The sequence below is a fragment of the Ipomoea nil genome, unplaced genomic scaffold (genome assembly GCF_001879475.1).
Source record: "Ipomoea nil cultivar Tokyo-kokei standard unplaced genomic scaffold, Asagao_1.1 scaffold2283, whole genome shotgun sequence".
Taxonomy (NCBI): Eukaryota; Viridiplantae; Streptophyta; class Magnoliopsida; order Solanales; family Convolvulaceae; genus Ipomoea; species Ipomoea nil.
This window is the reverse complement of record NW_017618711.1, coordinates 2,065,509-2,081,589: the sequence shown is the minus strand read 5'-3', so window position 1 is coordinate 2,081,589 and position 16,081 is coordinate 2,065,509. Positions and strand designations below refer to the sequence as shown.

Here is a 16,081-nt window from a genome sequence, read left to right as displayed (position 1 = left end):
CGTGGTTCCTTCTTCTTCTTCTTCTTCGCTGGAGCTCCCCGATCCGCTTGAGCTAGAGCTCGACGACCCGGATGAGCTGGACGACGTGCCTTGTCAGAGTCCGTCATTTCGATCTACCTAAAGGTCGGTCGGGGTTAGTAGAGGACTTAGAATGTCCGGGACAGTTAGCTGACCTAGAAGTTCTACCTAAAATGGAAGCATAAAGAAAAGAGAAGGGTTGAGAACTTACCGAATGAGGGAACTTCGCGGATGAAAGCTTGAAAGGCCTTGCTCGACTGCCTTGCAAAGGTGCTCTGCTCGGGACTCTCTGAGGGTACCGGTTGAAGCAAAAGAGTGAGGAAAGTTCAAATGAGGGCCTCAAGGGCCTATTTATAGGAGGGCATTTAGGCGGGAAAAGAGCCCACTTGCGTGACACGACTGGCGCTGACTCCGAGGCGACGGTTGCAGTCGCAGAGGCCGGCAGTGGCTGACACGTGGCGAGGAAGGGAATGACAGCTGGCAGGTCGGCTTGGTGGCTGACGGTTCGGCTTCTTCATCCCGTCCCGTTTTTTCCCGAGGGATCAAAAAGACCCGGGCTGGGGGGCTTTTGGTAGGGAATGTCCCGACCAACATAAGCTCCACCACGACCGACTTTGCCTTTGTCTTTTTCTTCTAATCTTTGCAGGTAGCAGGTCGGGCTTTTTCATGAAGACCCCGGTCGGGAACGGCCGGAAGTTGCCCGAACGCTGGTGTCGATCACCGAGCGGTAGCCCTTTGACGAGAGAGCTGGCGAAAGGACGCGTGGCGGCTCTTCATGATGACAGACAGGGCACCCGGGAGGGTGACACGTGGTGGCTACGTGGAAGACATGCCGAACGGCTGGAATCCTGTCCCCGGCATAGCGGCTATAAATACCCGCAGTAGCTACAGTGTAGGGGACTTTTGGACGATCGATAGGTTGTTGTTAGAGAATCCCGACCGCAGTCAGTCGGTACTCAGAGCAACCGAGTAGATTGTACTTAGGGCCTCTATTGTGATCAATAAAGTCATTTACTTGCTTTAATTGGTCTCGTGTTATTACATATTGCTTACGTGTAATTAGCAGTATCATATATATATATATATATATATATATATATATATATATATATATATATATATATATATATATATATATATATATATATATATTTAGGATCATATGAGAACATGTGCTTAGGTGAGAACGTGAGAACACATCATGTGCATCCATCTAATATATTTTAATGGTCTAGATTAGATTAAGTGTGTGCAAACGCGCATTAAATGTGTGCAAACACACTAATCGCATTTGCACACATTTAATGCGCGTTCGCACACACTTAATCTAATCTAGACCATTAAAAAATATTAGATGGATGCACATGATGTGTTCTCACGTTCTCACCTAAGCACATGTTCTCACTGGAACCCTACCCTATATATATATATATATATATATATATATATATATATATATATATATATATATATATATATATATATATATATATACCAACACACGTGCATTGTTTTGTTTCTTTTTTTAGTTAGCCGCATAGTCGCCCGCCTAGGCTGTCTATGCGTTAGGCGCTAGGCGCTACTCTACCGCCCAACTAGCACCTAGCGTCTACTATAACCATGCTGGTAAGTCATCTATGAGCACCTAATGAATGGAGCTCATATCAGGAGGAGAAATTTAAGAGAGAAAAAAAAATTGTTCATATTTTATATAATTGAGAAAGCAATGAAGAGGTTGAAAAAATAAAGGTAATGGGGATTATACCTTGGTCGGATCGGGTCGTATTGCCCGGTCACCTGACCCGCTTGAAGGCCGCTTGAAAAGCTGTTCGGTCAGCCCCTTTGGCCGGACCTCCCGGTCACTCGATCATCTCTTGAAGCTGGGACGCTCGGTGGGCCCTGCTCCTCTTTGGTCGGTGACCGGGAGGACCGACCGGGCGGGGCTGGGTCACCTCGTTGGCAGAGGACTTGCGCCACGTGTGCGACTGCATGTTCGCCTCGGCTGGACCCGATGCATGGGCGCCACGTGCCCGTCATGCCGGAAGGCCGGGTGTTGCTCCCTATGTCTCTTATAAATACCGCATTAAATGCTGGAGAGAAGGACTTTTGGATTAGGCTACTGACTAGATTAGAGAGGATCCCGGTCATCACATACGATCGGTCTGTCTGTAACTCTACTGTAACCTCTACGTATCTATACACTGTTATTTTATCCACATCAAAAGGTATATAGCCAACTACCATGTAGTGTGATGGTATTCGTTACCATTCCAAATGGGTGGTCATAGGCAAATTATTATGTGGACCCAAGTTTACTTTGCAAGGTGGACCTGGATCCAAAATAGTCCACAATTTACATACTGAATCTTCACAATTTTGTAAAAGATAAATTGTAAATATTAGTATGTAAATGATTTATTTTGGACACAGGTCCACCTTGCAAGTTGGACCCGAGTCCATGGTATAACTATTGGTGGTCATAGGTTCAAACTGAACCCCGATGGTAAGGGCTTTGATTCTTTAGCTGAAAATATTTGAGAAAGTATAGTACAGATACTATCTTGTAAAGAATCATGAGTATTTCAAAATAAAAATATAGGTATATATTACATATTATAAATATTGATTTAATTAAGCAAATAATATATAGATCTTCATTTTGAATCTTTAATTTACTATTTTAATTTTTTTCTTTAATGTAAGCATACATAAGACTCTAAAATCTGTCTTGAAATCAGACTAAGATTTCCTAATCTATCTTACTTTATTCCAACAATATTTCAATAGAAAGCGATTTAAAATATTACACATCAACACATTTCATGTAGAGCCAAGAAGGTATATAAATTCAAGATAAATGAGGAATACATGATTCCATTAACATCAACAAAGATTCATCTTATGTCCAGCTCATAGTATGATGACGTTGTAGGTTATATAAAGATGTGACTAGGTAAATAACGTAACAATAATGACATGATAAACTATATGACATGACAATGACAATATAGAAAAAAAAAAAAAAAAATTGACTGACAAGTCATTTACAAGACAAAAATTATCTTTATTTTAAAAAAATTTAATATCAAAACTCTATTATCAATTTATCAAGTGCCATACATATCCCCTACTAGCACTTTGTGTTATTAGTATTTACTTATTACATAATAATGAATTGAACTTTTGATGGGCTAGCATGTTGGGAATTAAATGCATTAACATCTCATTGTCTTAGACTCTTAATTTATAGTTTACTTCAATGGACAAAAATTTGTAATCATATATTCCAACAAACTATATTGATATTTATATGTATAACGTTCGAACTTTAAAAAAAATCTCAATAATTAAATTATAATTATACTCCGTAAAATTTTTATTAGATTTAAATGTGATATTAATAATTAAATATGCAGGTTAGGTATTACCGCACCCACAAAATCCCCACAAAATAGAAATCCCCACAAAATAGAAATGGGATAGAAATTTAATTACTCGCGGGTGCAGGAATTGGAGTGGGAATGCGGATACAGGGGCAGGAAATATATCCTGTGCACCCTCCCTGCCCCATTGCCATTTCTAATAATAATTGAGATTAGCAGGCATCTTCGTCCCGGAAGGCGATATGAATTCATACTTCTTGGAGAATAACCGAATTGACCAACCGGCGAGTCTATATGCGAGCAATAAATTCAAACTCAAATAAGATTAATAACAAAAACTATTGTCACATACTGAGTATTTGTTAACTTCAAAAATATAATTTGAAAGCTGATGAATCTATCCTGTCAACAATATTTAAACAGATAATAACTTCAAAAACACAACTCCGCTAGTGCTTTATAGTTCAAGAATCAGCAATGGTAACCTCAACCTCCACCCCAGGCTCAATTGTAATTGAAGTGATCTGCTTCACCACTTCGGGAGAGCTAAATAGGTCAATCACACGCTTGTGGACCCGAAGCTCGAACCTATCCCAAGTGTTGGTACCTGCATAACAAAAACGCTTCACAAACTTTACCACCTTCTTGTGTAATGTTATTTCATTAAACCTCAGCCATCAAAACATTCAACTAAATAGTAGAATGGTTTGATGGATTAATAAATAAATAATCTTTCTTTTATAGGTAAGATAGAATAAAACTATTATTAAGCAAAACCAATGGTATGCAATATTCCCTTCAGGGCCTCAAGACTGTTCAATGACATTGAAAAACTAAAAAAAAAAAAAACATAGAAATAAACATGTTCACAACAAAAGTATATACCAGAATCACATTATCAAGACATTAGTTCACAAAGTAAATCACATAATCTACATTTGTAGAGTGTAAAGAATGTTCTTTCTTTAAAAAAGTAACTCTAGTTGAAAACAAAAATCATCCAACAAAATTTTTACCTTCTCCACAGGGAGACTTTCTAGTAGTAATATGAAGAACCTTGGTAGGCATCCTAACCGGTCCCTTGACCCTGAGTCTCTTGTCCTTGGCACCCCGGACCAAGTCAGCACAAACTGTTTAATCACCAGCAGGGAAATCATTTATGAGAACGAATCAAATCTACGCAAAACGGTACTCCATAATAGCTGTGTACATCAGAATATAAAAAGCCACTTTTACTCGAAAACCACAAGTCATCTAATACATTATTAATTAATTAAGGGACAATGCCTTGGATGCCCAATGATCGGTATACTTAGACTTACACCTGTAAGTTTTTACTTCATTATATGGTCAATTTTTAACTATGCTGATTTATCACAAGAACTGGGAATATTATGAGCAATGATTTACTACACAAGCAATCAGCCCATTAAGCAAAGACATAGCTCAACTGGTTAACCAACCCAAATAAGTAGAGTGGCTTTGCTTTGCTAGCCTACCAAGGACAAGAAAAAGGAAGATATGAACTTGGCCTTGTTGCAAGCATTAGTGTACAAGCATTTGGAAGCCTACAGGCAAGTGAGGACCCTCAAGTTCGGGGTTTTAACTTAATAAGCAAATCATACACCTATATTAACAGTTCAATGACTAACAAATACTAAACCAGGGTTTATAAGAAATGCAAATTAAGCAGATCCTAGGTTAAATGTTACTCCGTATTTCCGAATAGTGATTGTACAAGTACTACACACTAAATCAGATTTAGATAAAACTATATGAAAAAGGAGAGAATACACTTAAATTAAGGATGGAGTATTTATAATATAAAATTTCAATTAATACCAAGTAAAATTGAATTGCCAGAACAGGTAATTTGGGCAAAAAAATAAAAACACAGTTAGATATGCTATCAACTGCGTGTATCCATTTGCAGGCATCTAAACAAGTAAAGTAGGAAGCAGAAGATAGACCTTTCTCGAGATTCTTAACGTTTTTGGAAGAGAGAGTGATTCTGATCTTGTGAATCTGTTCCTGGGGCTCCTCCAGCCCAGCCTTTGCCGGCTTCACCGCTTGATACGCCATTTTTTCACTTCGCTTTCTGTCGAAACCCACACATATACATATAACAACATCCAATCAAATACATAGATTTACTGCAAACAATTACAACAATAGTAATGGCAGAGACGGAAGTTACCGGAGAGGCGGAGAGCGAACTGGCGAAGAAGTAAGGGAGATGCGGCTAACTGGAAGAAGAAGACGGGAGGGAGGGTTTTGATGATTTTCCAAGGTATAAAAGGGATTAGGGTTTGCAAAATAAGATTGGCCCAGTCCAATTATTTGGGATGATGAGGTTGGGTCAGACTAGGCCCAATCTAATTACAGCAATAGTTTTACTATGGACCCGGGTCGACCTTGCAAGGTGGATCCGTGTTCAAAATACACAATTTACATACTGAATGTTTACAGGTAAATTATATCGTGCACCAAGCTCCAAAACGACGTCGTTTTGTTTAATGAAAAGAAACGACACCCGTTTTGCGCCGTTCCGCAAAAAGTAACTCTGTTATTCATTTTCATTTTGTATATACACTGCAATTTTGTATATACACTGCAGTTTCAGTTCAACACAATTACAGTTTCATTTTGATATAATTACAATTTCATTTTATATTTATACACTCAAATATGTGAAAATGTTATTTTATTTTATATACACTATAGTTTCATTAAAACACAACTACATGATCATTTTGATATAACTACAGCTTCATTGCACAATAGACACTCAAATATGTGAAATGTTATTCAGTTTCATTTTATATACACTGCAGTTTCATTTCACCACAACTACAGTATCATTTTGATATAACTGCAGTTTCATTTGATAATATATAAAATAATACGTGAGGCAGTGTCGATTTAGATACAATGTAGTTTCAGTTGGTAAATAACACAAAAAAATGCGCGTCGTTTCTTTACTTAAAGAAACGGCGCCATTTTGGGCGCGGTGCATGTACACCACGGTTCATGATATAACGACTGATGTTCACAATTTACATACTTAATATTCACAATTACATACTAAATGTTCACAATTTACCTTTAACAAATTGTGAACATTCAGTATGTAAATTGTGTACTTTGGACCCAAGTCCACAGAATAACTTGTCCAATACACAGTATGTTTTTTTAAATCTCAGAAAAACCATAGACAAAAATATTTACACCAACAGTTATTGTATAGATCATGGGTCATACAACTGTGGATCACAATCCAAAAATGACATCATTTCGCACAATTTCTTCTTCACGCGACTCGCAACAACATACATTTTTATAATTCATAATTTACATTATTGTAATGCATAAAGTACATTATTCTAACTTATAAAATACATTATCTTACCCCCATAAGTTTCATTATTCAAACACATAAAGTACATTATTTTAACATATAAAGTATATTATTCTAGCTCATAATATTCAAGTACATTATTTTCACATCGATTTATCGTAGTCCACACAATAATTTGCCTATTTACACATATGAAGCCAAAAATATTGTTGAGGGAAATTTACATAATGGACCAAGGTCCACATAGCATTATGGACCATGGATTGAAAGAATTAGGTACATAATTCATACTCATAAGGTACAAAATTTCATAACACAAAACACAAAAAACCACAACACAAACACAACATTATAAACCCTGTGTTAAAATGACGACGTATAGAATTCATATTCAAAAGGTACAGAATTTCATAACACAAGACACATACTAATGTTATATATTTACTTATTTTTCAAATATGATTTAGGTACATAATTTGTGTTCATATGCACATAATTTTACAACAAAAGACACAAAAATTCATAACATAAGATACAATTACTAATTGAGTTAATACTCAAATGGTCCTTGTTTATAGTGGTTTTTTCTCGATTTCATCCTAAACGACTTTTGTGGCCTAATTTAGTCTCATACTTGTATATTTTTACTCAATATAGTCATTCGCTTGTTATTTCATCTAATTAGTGTTAAATAAAAAACAATTTTAGTAACTACAATATTTGACCCTCTTTCATTTAATACCTACTAACGCTACAAAACCTCTATTCACAAATTCTGTGTGAGGCACATTTTGTGTATTAATTCAATAAATAAATTGGGCATCACAAAGTCTGCATTTGAGGGCTGGAAAAAGGGTAATGGAGGGCGAACTCATTCATCAGTGAGAACTTATATTAAGATGTGAATCTGAGAATTAATCTGGACTTTTTATTTATATTAGTGTATGGTGTTTGTCACCTATAACACAATGCACACATAGTGCACTGCAAACATAATGCTCTCACTTTGTGCACCACGTCTTATGTTGACTTTTTCGTGCGCCATGTTCTGAGCCATTCGATAATGCAACATTAAGGATGTGCATATGTTCTCAAGTTCACAGAATAAAGTAGATTCTCGCCTGAAAATAAAACACACACACTCACTCCTTCCGCTCTCTCCAAATTTCCAGGAATCCATTCTCTTAAGCTTCTTCCTTTTCTCTCTCTCCCTCAACGTCCTACTGGCGAGTGTACCGAAGGAGAGGGAAGCGTGCGGCCTCGCTGTCTGATTATTTTCTGTTGTTATTTCAATCCGTTCACTGTTCGGTCATTGCTTTCTCGAAACCTTAAATGTCTTCTCAACATAAAAATGTCAATATTTGGCTCTCCAAATTTACTTCCCTCCCACATAGCTCCATCAGGTACTACGACTGCACATACGTATCCGTCTCTGTTTATATGAAAATGTCTGTGTAAAGTTCTTTTATCTTATTAGCAAAATAAGCACTAATGACTTTGTGGTTTAGTAGCACTAAGTTGCTCTCCTATATATGGAGTTATGGGTTCCATCCTCAGTATAAGTACTCAAAAAAAAAAAAAAAAAAAAAAAAAAAAAAAAAAAAGTGGGTGATTGATTGCGTCTCCAATCTGTGAATGCCTTGAGGAACAACTCCATATGTCCTCAAGCCATGGTTGCCTAGACAAGACACTTCGTTTGAGCTCTCTCAATTACAAAATTATTGTTTTTTGTTTTAATAATATTTCATTTTGTTATTGTTTTAACAATGTTTTATGTTTTATTTGATAATAGTAATAAAAAATATGCCAAGTACTCTAACTGCCATTTACAAAACAATCACTCCATGATGTGATAAATTGCTAGTTTTTTCTTTTTTAAAAAATCCTTCTTAATTTTATAGGGTAAGGAGTGCCAATTATTAAAAATAAAAATGTGTAACATGATCCTATTAATAATAACAACATTAGTATGCCAAATAAGTATCAATTATTTTCTATTTTAAATGTGATTATTTGCTTCTTGTTAACTTCCTATAAGTCAAATAAACATAATTACTTTATTTTTTGTAAACTCAAGCTTATTTGGAGCTCTTTTGAATTGAATAACTTAATTGTTTTTTTTTCTTTTTCTTTTTTTTTTTTAATAAAAGTTGGAAGGATCCATTTTACCCCAATCCTTCTAATTATAAATAGCAAAACTAAAATTGGTAATTACAAACAGTTATACCTTGAACCCAAGTCCCAAATCCTTCTAATTATAAATAGCAAAACTAAAATTGGTAATTACAAACAATTATACCATGAGTTCACATTGCAAGGTTAACCTGGTTCGCTCACAATTTGAATTGTGAATATTTAATATGTAAATTGTGTATTTTTTTATCCTGAATCCACATAATAATTTGCCGGTAATTACTAAACCACCTCTAATTATAAATCACAAAGCTGCAAAAACATTAATCAAAAACTCCTTTCTTTCTAAAAACTAAGTAAATTCTGATCATTCAGTATGTAAATTTCCAAATTTAAAGCATCTGATCATGACAATATAAGTAGAGCATTACAATGTGATAGAATGAATCCCAAACCCATCATCCATTGTCAGGCAACAGTCATGTCAAATTACAAAATTCACTTTTAACAAATATTTCTTGACAAAGGAGAACTATTGCCCAATCCTCTCTCCATTCAATCCACTCTAGCCTAAGCCACTAGTGTGCTTGCAGTAGTAGACTCGCTGCAAAGCAAAGACACAACATCAGAAACCGGTCATCTTAAATGAGGCCTTAGGCGACAATGAAGATGAAACAGAGTAACTAAACCGTATAAGAAAATGACTAAACCGTATAAAGACTCAATGCAACACATGTTGATACTTGATATAGCTTTGCAAAGGGAAACATCACTCATTGCTTAACACCACAACAGGTTTCATCTATGATGAACAACGAAACAGATGCTTTGTTCAGTTTCGACTGTTACCCAAAATGGACATAAATTTGTATTTGACATGCTAATTCCTTCGACACCGTATCAAAGAGTCAAGAGACTATTATACAACACTGAACTATAACACTGATCTGCAACAATTTCACGGCTTATTTAGTAGCATCAACCAGATCAAAAAATTGCAACACCAGACCATGTGAGAGAATGCATAACTCAAATGATAATTCCCAGACCTTTATATTAGTCAAATGTACTAAGAATTCAAGTAATTTTTACAACATAAAACAAAAGTTATTGAAACTATCAGGAATATAGTAAATTTATAGATTATTGCTATTGCTCAAATTCCTAGCATAATTCTAATGCATTTCGGACACAACACACAATAAGCATGGAAACAAACAGAAGCCATTTTGCCATGCAGAAGTTAGCTTAATAATTAGCACAAAACAAAGACAACTGAACAACAGCATGCATATTAGTACAAAGAAATGAGCAAAGCTATAAACCAAATGGAAAAGCTGAATAAGAACAATTTAATACAAACATCAAGATTTAGATGAGCATTCAGGGACAGGTTAGGATAATTATGCCACAGAAGAAATTTTAATATAATCTAGGTTGATTAATAAAATTACCAATTGCATAAATTAATGCTATTAAATATTTCTGCAAGTATTTTGCACTTAACATTATATCTTAGAATAAGCAAATCAGACACAACCATATCCAGCAAAGACTTGAAACTCAACATTAATATCTACAAGAAATAATGTATGGAAAATGCTATTTCCCCCTCCAAATTTTTCATCTAATATTTCACCCCATGATGTGTCTTATAATCATTGGGTGACACCACCATTAGTTAAAAAGAAATTTAGTTGTCCAATTAGGAAATGCCATGTAAGGAGGGGAAGATTGGAGAGGAAAATTTTGAAAGGGTGGGCAGCATTACTCATAATGTATTTTGAAGTTTAAGATATTAAGGAACAATTACAACAATCAACAACCATTTTAGAGGTACCAAAATCATGGAACTCAAATCAAAAGAAATATGAATAGTGCTAAGAACAGACAAATAGGACTTACTATTTCCAGACAGGGGGAAGCTTCTTTGTCTTCTTGTAGTAGCGAGCTAGGCGGTGGATTCTGCTCTCGACCAGAATCAGGCGGAACTTGGAGTCCTTATCCTTCCTGTTCCTCTCCAAGTGTTTCCTGATTGCCACAGCCTTCTTAATCAAGTGGTAAAGATCCTCTGGGATCTCAGGTGCAAGCCCTGAGCAGAAACCATATTTCAGATCATATTCTCGAGATAAATCATACACACACACAAACTAATAATTAAACATTAAGAGCAAATACCATGAGCCTTGAGAATACGCAAGATCTTGCTTCCCGTGACGCTCTTCACCTGAGCAATCCCATGAGAATCACGAAGAATCACACCAATCTGAGATGGCGTCATGCCCCTTTTGGCAAACTTACAGATATTCTCATCAACCTGTATGACAAAATCACATTTTAAATACACCAAAACTATTCATACATTCAAAAGACACTCAGAAATGTAAACACTCGCTGTAGACCCATACAAATGCTATTATAAGCTCACACAACACACCCAAAAAAAATTTTTAAAAAAAAATGCAATAAATTCGCCAATGGAAATGGACATAAATCAGAGAGATTCAAAATGTGAGACCTAGATTACATTATACGGCTTACATCTTGAGAGGAGGTCTTGAGCCAACTAGGAGGAGTTCTCTTGTAAGGTAAAGCTGAAGATGAGATACCCTTACTGAAATTCAAAGGGAAAAGCAAATGTTACAGCCAGAGTAGTGCATCAACAATGGAATCAGAAATTACAGGAAAAAAATTCATGCGATAGAATATAGGTATACCCGCGACTGTGCATACGCCCCATGTTGACAGAGGTGGTGGATCTCCGCCTGTGAACGGCTTACTTTGGTCGTCTTCTTCAGAGCAGCGGCTGGCAAACAGACCTAGAAGGTGTTTTGGCACTAGGGTTTATACAATATTAGAACAGAACCATTTTCACATTTCGGCATCATTTGTCTTATGGTTACTTGGTTAGGCCCAGTCCAAACATTGTCAATAGTCTCCGATCCGTGTCCAAAAAGACGTCGTTTTGCGTAAATTTTTTACACAATTTACATTTTTTATAATTTATAATGTATATTATTCTAATTTATAATTACATTATCTTATTCCAGAAATTTCATTATTTTAACATATAATATATACTATCTTAATACATAAAGTACGTTATTTAACACATAAAGTGTATTATTCTAACTCATAATGTACATTATTCTAACTCATAAAATTCAACGATATGGTTTTGGACCATGGTCCACACTCCACACAATAAATTGTTAAAGAGTGTTTGCTAGCACCTACAATTGGTATACAATGGATCATGGTCCAATCTAAAATGGTGAGTTTCGATATAAAATGGCATTCAAATTATGTGCTTATAATAATTAATATATATTATATATTTATAGTTAATAAATTACGTACCTATTAGACTACTACAACTAATATATTATAAATTATGTATTTATAGTTGATATATTATGTACTTTTAATTTATTTATAGGTTTAATTACAGTACATGATATATTAAGTTATTAACTGCACGTCTGCACATACATAATTTAAAAATGGAGAAATGAAAAAAAAAAAAACAATTTAAATTGCAAACAATTAAGAAACTATGTCCACCTTGCAACACTGCATTGTGCATCCCGTCATGCCCAAAATGACGTCGTTTTGTTAAGTTGTGTGGGAAGTTGATACGACATAGTGTATGTGTATTGTGTTATACGGAGTACAATTATGTATATTCTGTTATACAATTATGTACATTTTTTATGCAATTACGTACATTTTTGTATACAATTATGTACATTCGAAACAAATAATTTTTTTTAAAGAGTTCAACGTTTATGTCAGGGGCGGATGCAAGTGTGTGTTATGGGGGGCCTCATCCCCCCCCCCCCCAAATATTTTAAATATTATACATAATATTAAATTTTTTTAAAAATATTATATAGAATATTAAAATTTTGTTGTTCCTTCAAAATATTTGGCCCTTCCCACTTAAATTAATCTCAGGTCAAGTTATAAATTTCTTCATTTTCTCAACTTTTTCAGTTCTCTCACATTTCAAATTATGTTTTCCCTATATTGTTGACTCAGGTTCAAATTAAACATCATTTAGCTTACCTACTAGTTTCTCTCACTAGAACCATACATATATCATATATGCTACATATAAGCTATAACAAGATAATTTGTTATTAAAATCTATGCATATTTCTCCAAGTTTTTTTGTTTTTTTTGGTTTTGTTTTGTTTTTTGTTTTTTTTGGTTTTTGTTTTTTATATTTCTAACTACTTGTTTGGTTACTTTTTGTTTCATATTCTATTGTTTATTTTAAATAGTTGTTTTGTTTGATTCTAAATAATGCATATCAATGTGCATTTGTTTGGTTAATTGTGTATATTTGTGGTTATGTGATAAATTTTGTATTTAATTTAACATGCATAATAATGTAAAGATTGTGTAGTATATGTATTTGAGAAAACAATTGCTATTATGTTATGTTGTGAAGAGAATAGTTTTCAATAAATAACCAATAGTCTTTTAAAACATGCAGTGAATGTTTTCATTCTTTTCAACCGTACAAAGCAATGTGCATCGAAAAGCATATTACAAAATAATTTAATATAGATTCAATTATAAATGATTTATTCTAAACTTTATTAAATTTATAATGTAATGATTATTTTGAAATATGTTAACCCGATTTCAATCAATGTTGAAAAAATCGCTAGGCGCGCCTAGAGAGCCTAGGCAGACGCCTAGAACGCCTAGGCGGGCGCTTAGAGCGCCTAGGCGGGCGATTTTTGCAACACTGATTTCAATATATTTGATTTAGTACTTCAACCATAGTAGTTGGCCCCCCGCACTACTCAATCCTGGCTCCGCCCCTTGTTTATGTATATTATGTTAAGAGTTTATGTGTATTATGTATTATGTTAGATTATGTGTATTATCTTTTCAAAAAAGAGTATGTGTATTCTGTTATATAATTATGTACATTCTATTATACAATTATGTACATTCGAAACATGAGATTTTTTTTAAATTAGTTAACAACATACACAAAAAGTGTTCCAAAAAAAAAAAAAGGTACAAAACGACGTCGTTTTGGGCCAGGGCGCAAAATGCATTGTGCGCCCTGGTGCACGATATAATTTGCCGTAATCAGACTAGTCAATCCAATTTAGGTAATGACTAGACAAATGGTGGGTTAACTTACCCATTTAACACCAATTAGAAAGAGAGAAAAAAAAAATTAAGTGTAAGGTAATAATTTGAAAACTGTCTTTCGTGTAAAAATTTCATAAAACATTTTATGCCAAAATAGATTATTTTTCCTTTGACTGGAATGAGTATTTCTGTTGACTTCATTTTTCGTTGATAGCTAAACATTGAAAAATTCAAAAAATACCTTTTGAAAGTCTTTTTTCGAATTTTCAAACAGACGCTAAATGTGAAAGAAACATATGTATGTTTATATATGTCCAAACAACAACAATGCTTCATATAAAAAAAATGTGGAGTTATATCATTTAGACATCTTGAACAAAGATGGTAGAATGAGGAAAAAAAATAAGAATTAATGGTATGGCATTTTCATAATTACTATGGTACACTTTAGCCAAAACTTCATGGTGCACAAAGGTAAAGTTTCGTGGTGCATTGGTTGGTATGCTATGGTGAATCCAACTTGAGTGCACTTTTACAAATTAGGAGTGCAATGTCACATACCAGTGAATACATTCTAAAGTTTTTTGCATTGTGTATCATAATAATTACAAAAATATCAATACATTTTTTTCACCCAATAGTTTAGGATAGTTGGTAGGATAAAGAACATCAACGTCTTCTATTACCAAAAATTTATCTATTTCTTCATCGTCTCACATTTTTTTTATTCATCTTCAAAATATTAATTAGTATTCCTTGGTGTAAGACAAAGATTATTGTGAATAAAAGTTTAGTGTTTATTAGTGCATCTCAAAGCTAATTTGATCTCTCTAAATGAATGAATGCTCCTCTAGTTCCATTCACAACAAGAGGAAGAAGCATGTTGCCCAACATTGCACTTTGAACGTTGGTACGTGTTGCTACAATTGCATAATTTAATAATATAGGTCTTAGGAATCAAACAATGAATTAATTAGATAGATTTTAGAAAAAATTACCATTGTTGTAATTCGGCCTACTGATTAGCTCAATCTACCGGGATTGTTGTACGGTAATGCGCCAATTATATGTATAAACAATATTGTAATATGGAATGGGAGAGTAGAGAGAATAGTAGAACACATGATATAAGAACTTCAAAAAGGCTCATCTTATTCATCCTTCAACATGTATATATATACAAAATAATACAACCCTTCATTTCCTAACATAATGAGGGAGTTGAAGATAGGGCAAATGAAAAGCCTCAATGATAATGGTCATTCAATAATATATTTATAACACTCCCCCTTGGCCATTATCTAACAATACTCATGCCTCGTTAAAAACCTCGCTAGAAAAAACCCAGTGGGAAAAACCTAGACGAGGAAAAGAGTACATGAAGTATGTCAAACCATGTGTTGCACTGATTGCCTCATTAAAAACCTTAGCCTAAGAAAACCCAGTGGAAAAAAAACTTAGCTAAGGAAAAGAGTACAACCATAAATCTTCCGGGCATAATCTTCAAGATTTCAAGGGTCTTCAGGACTAACCACTCAAGTGCACCAACATTGGTTGCCTCATTAAAAACCTTAGCCTAAGAAAACCCCGTGGGGAAAAACTTAGCTAAGGGAAAAAGAGTACAACCATATGCTTTCATAGCATAATCTTCAGGATTTCAAAAGTCCTCTAGATTGTCCATTCCAGTGCAATTAGGGGTTGTCGCTCCCCCTGAAGATAACAATCTTCTAAGCCCACGCATCCCAATTTTATGAACATATTACTCAAAAGTGGATGTAGGCAGAGACTTAGTGAACATATCTGCAAGATTGTTCAGTAGGGAAAACATTCTCAACAAGATTTACAACTCTTCTAGAGTTCATGTGTGTAGAAGGATTTAGGTGCAACATGTTTTGTAAGGTTCTCCTTAACAAAATTATTACTTGCTTGTGCAACACAATCTTATTTGTCCTCATATGGGACATTGGGGGTAAAAATATAGCATAACCAGATTGGGACTTGGCATCATAGGGATCAAATAAAAGAGCCAGTACCCAAGTAGCCATCAAAACCACATGTTGGTTTCTCACAT

The 16,081-nt window shown here is 34.6% G+C and overlaps 2 protein-coding genes across 2 annotated transcripts; both read right to left on the bottom strand.

Annotated features, from left to right (window-relative positions):
- Positions 1-3,700: 3,700 nt before the first annotated feature.
- On the bottom strand, positions 3,701-5,709 carry LOC109151054 (40S ribosomal protein S20-1). The gene is made up of 4 exons (XM_019298960.1): positions 5,599-5,709; positions 5,372-5,499; positions 4,418-4,531; positions 3,701-4,008 (listed from the first exon to the last, which is right to left on the bottom strand). Exons 2-4 carry the CDS (start codon positions 5,481-5,483, stop codon positions 3,866-3,868), a joined length of 369 nt encoding a protein of 122 aa, XP_019154505.1. The 5' UTR covers positions 5,484-5,499; positions 5,599-5,709; the 3' UTR covers positions 3,701-3,865.
- Positions 5,710-9,221: 3,512 nt separating this feature from the next.
- On the bottom strand, positions 9,222-11,777 carry LOC109151058 (40S ribosomal protein S13-like). Its single transcript, XM_019298968.1, has 5 exons — positions 11,610-11,777; positions 11,434-11,506; positions 11,071-11,209; positions 10,798-10,984; positions 9,222-9,496 (listed from the first exon to the last, which is right to left on the bottom strand). The coding sequence occupies exons 1-5, from the start codon at positions 11,630-11,632 to the stop codon at positions 9,463-9,465; spliced, it is 456 nt and encodes a 151-aa protein (XP_019154513.1). The 5' UTR covers positions 11,633-11,777; the 3' UTR covers positions 9,222-9,462.
- Between the last annotated feature and the right edge of the window lie 4,304 nt (positions 11,778-16,081).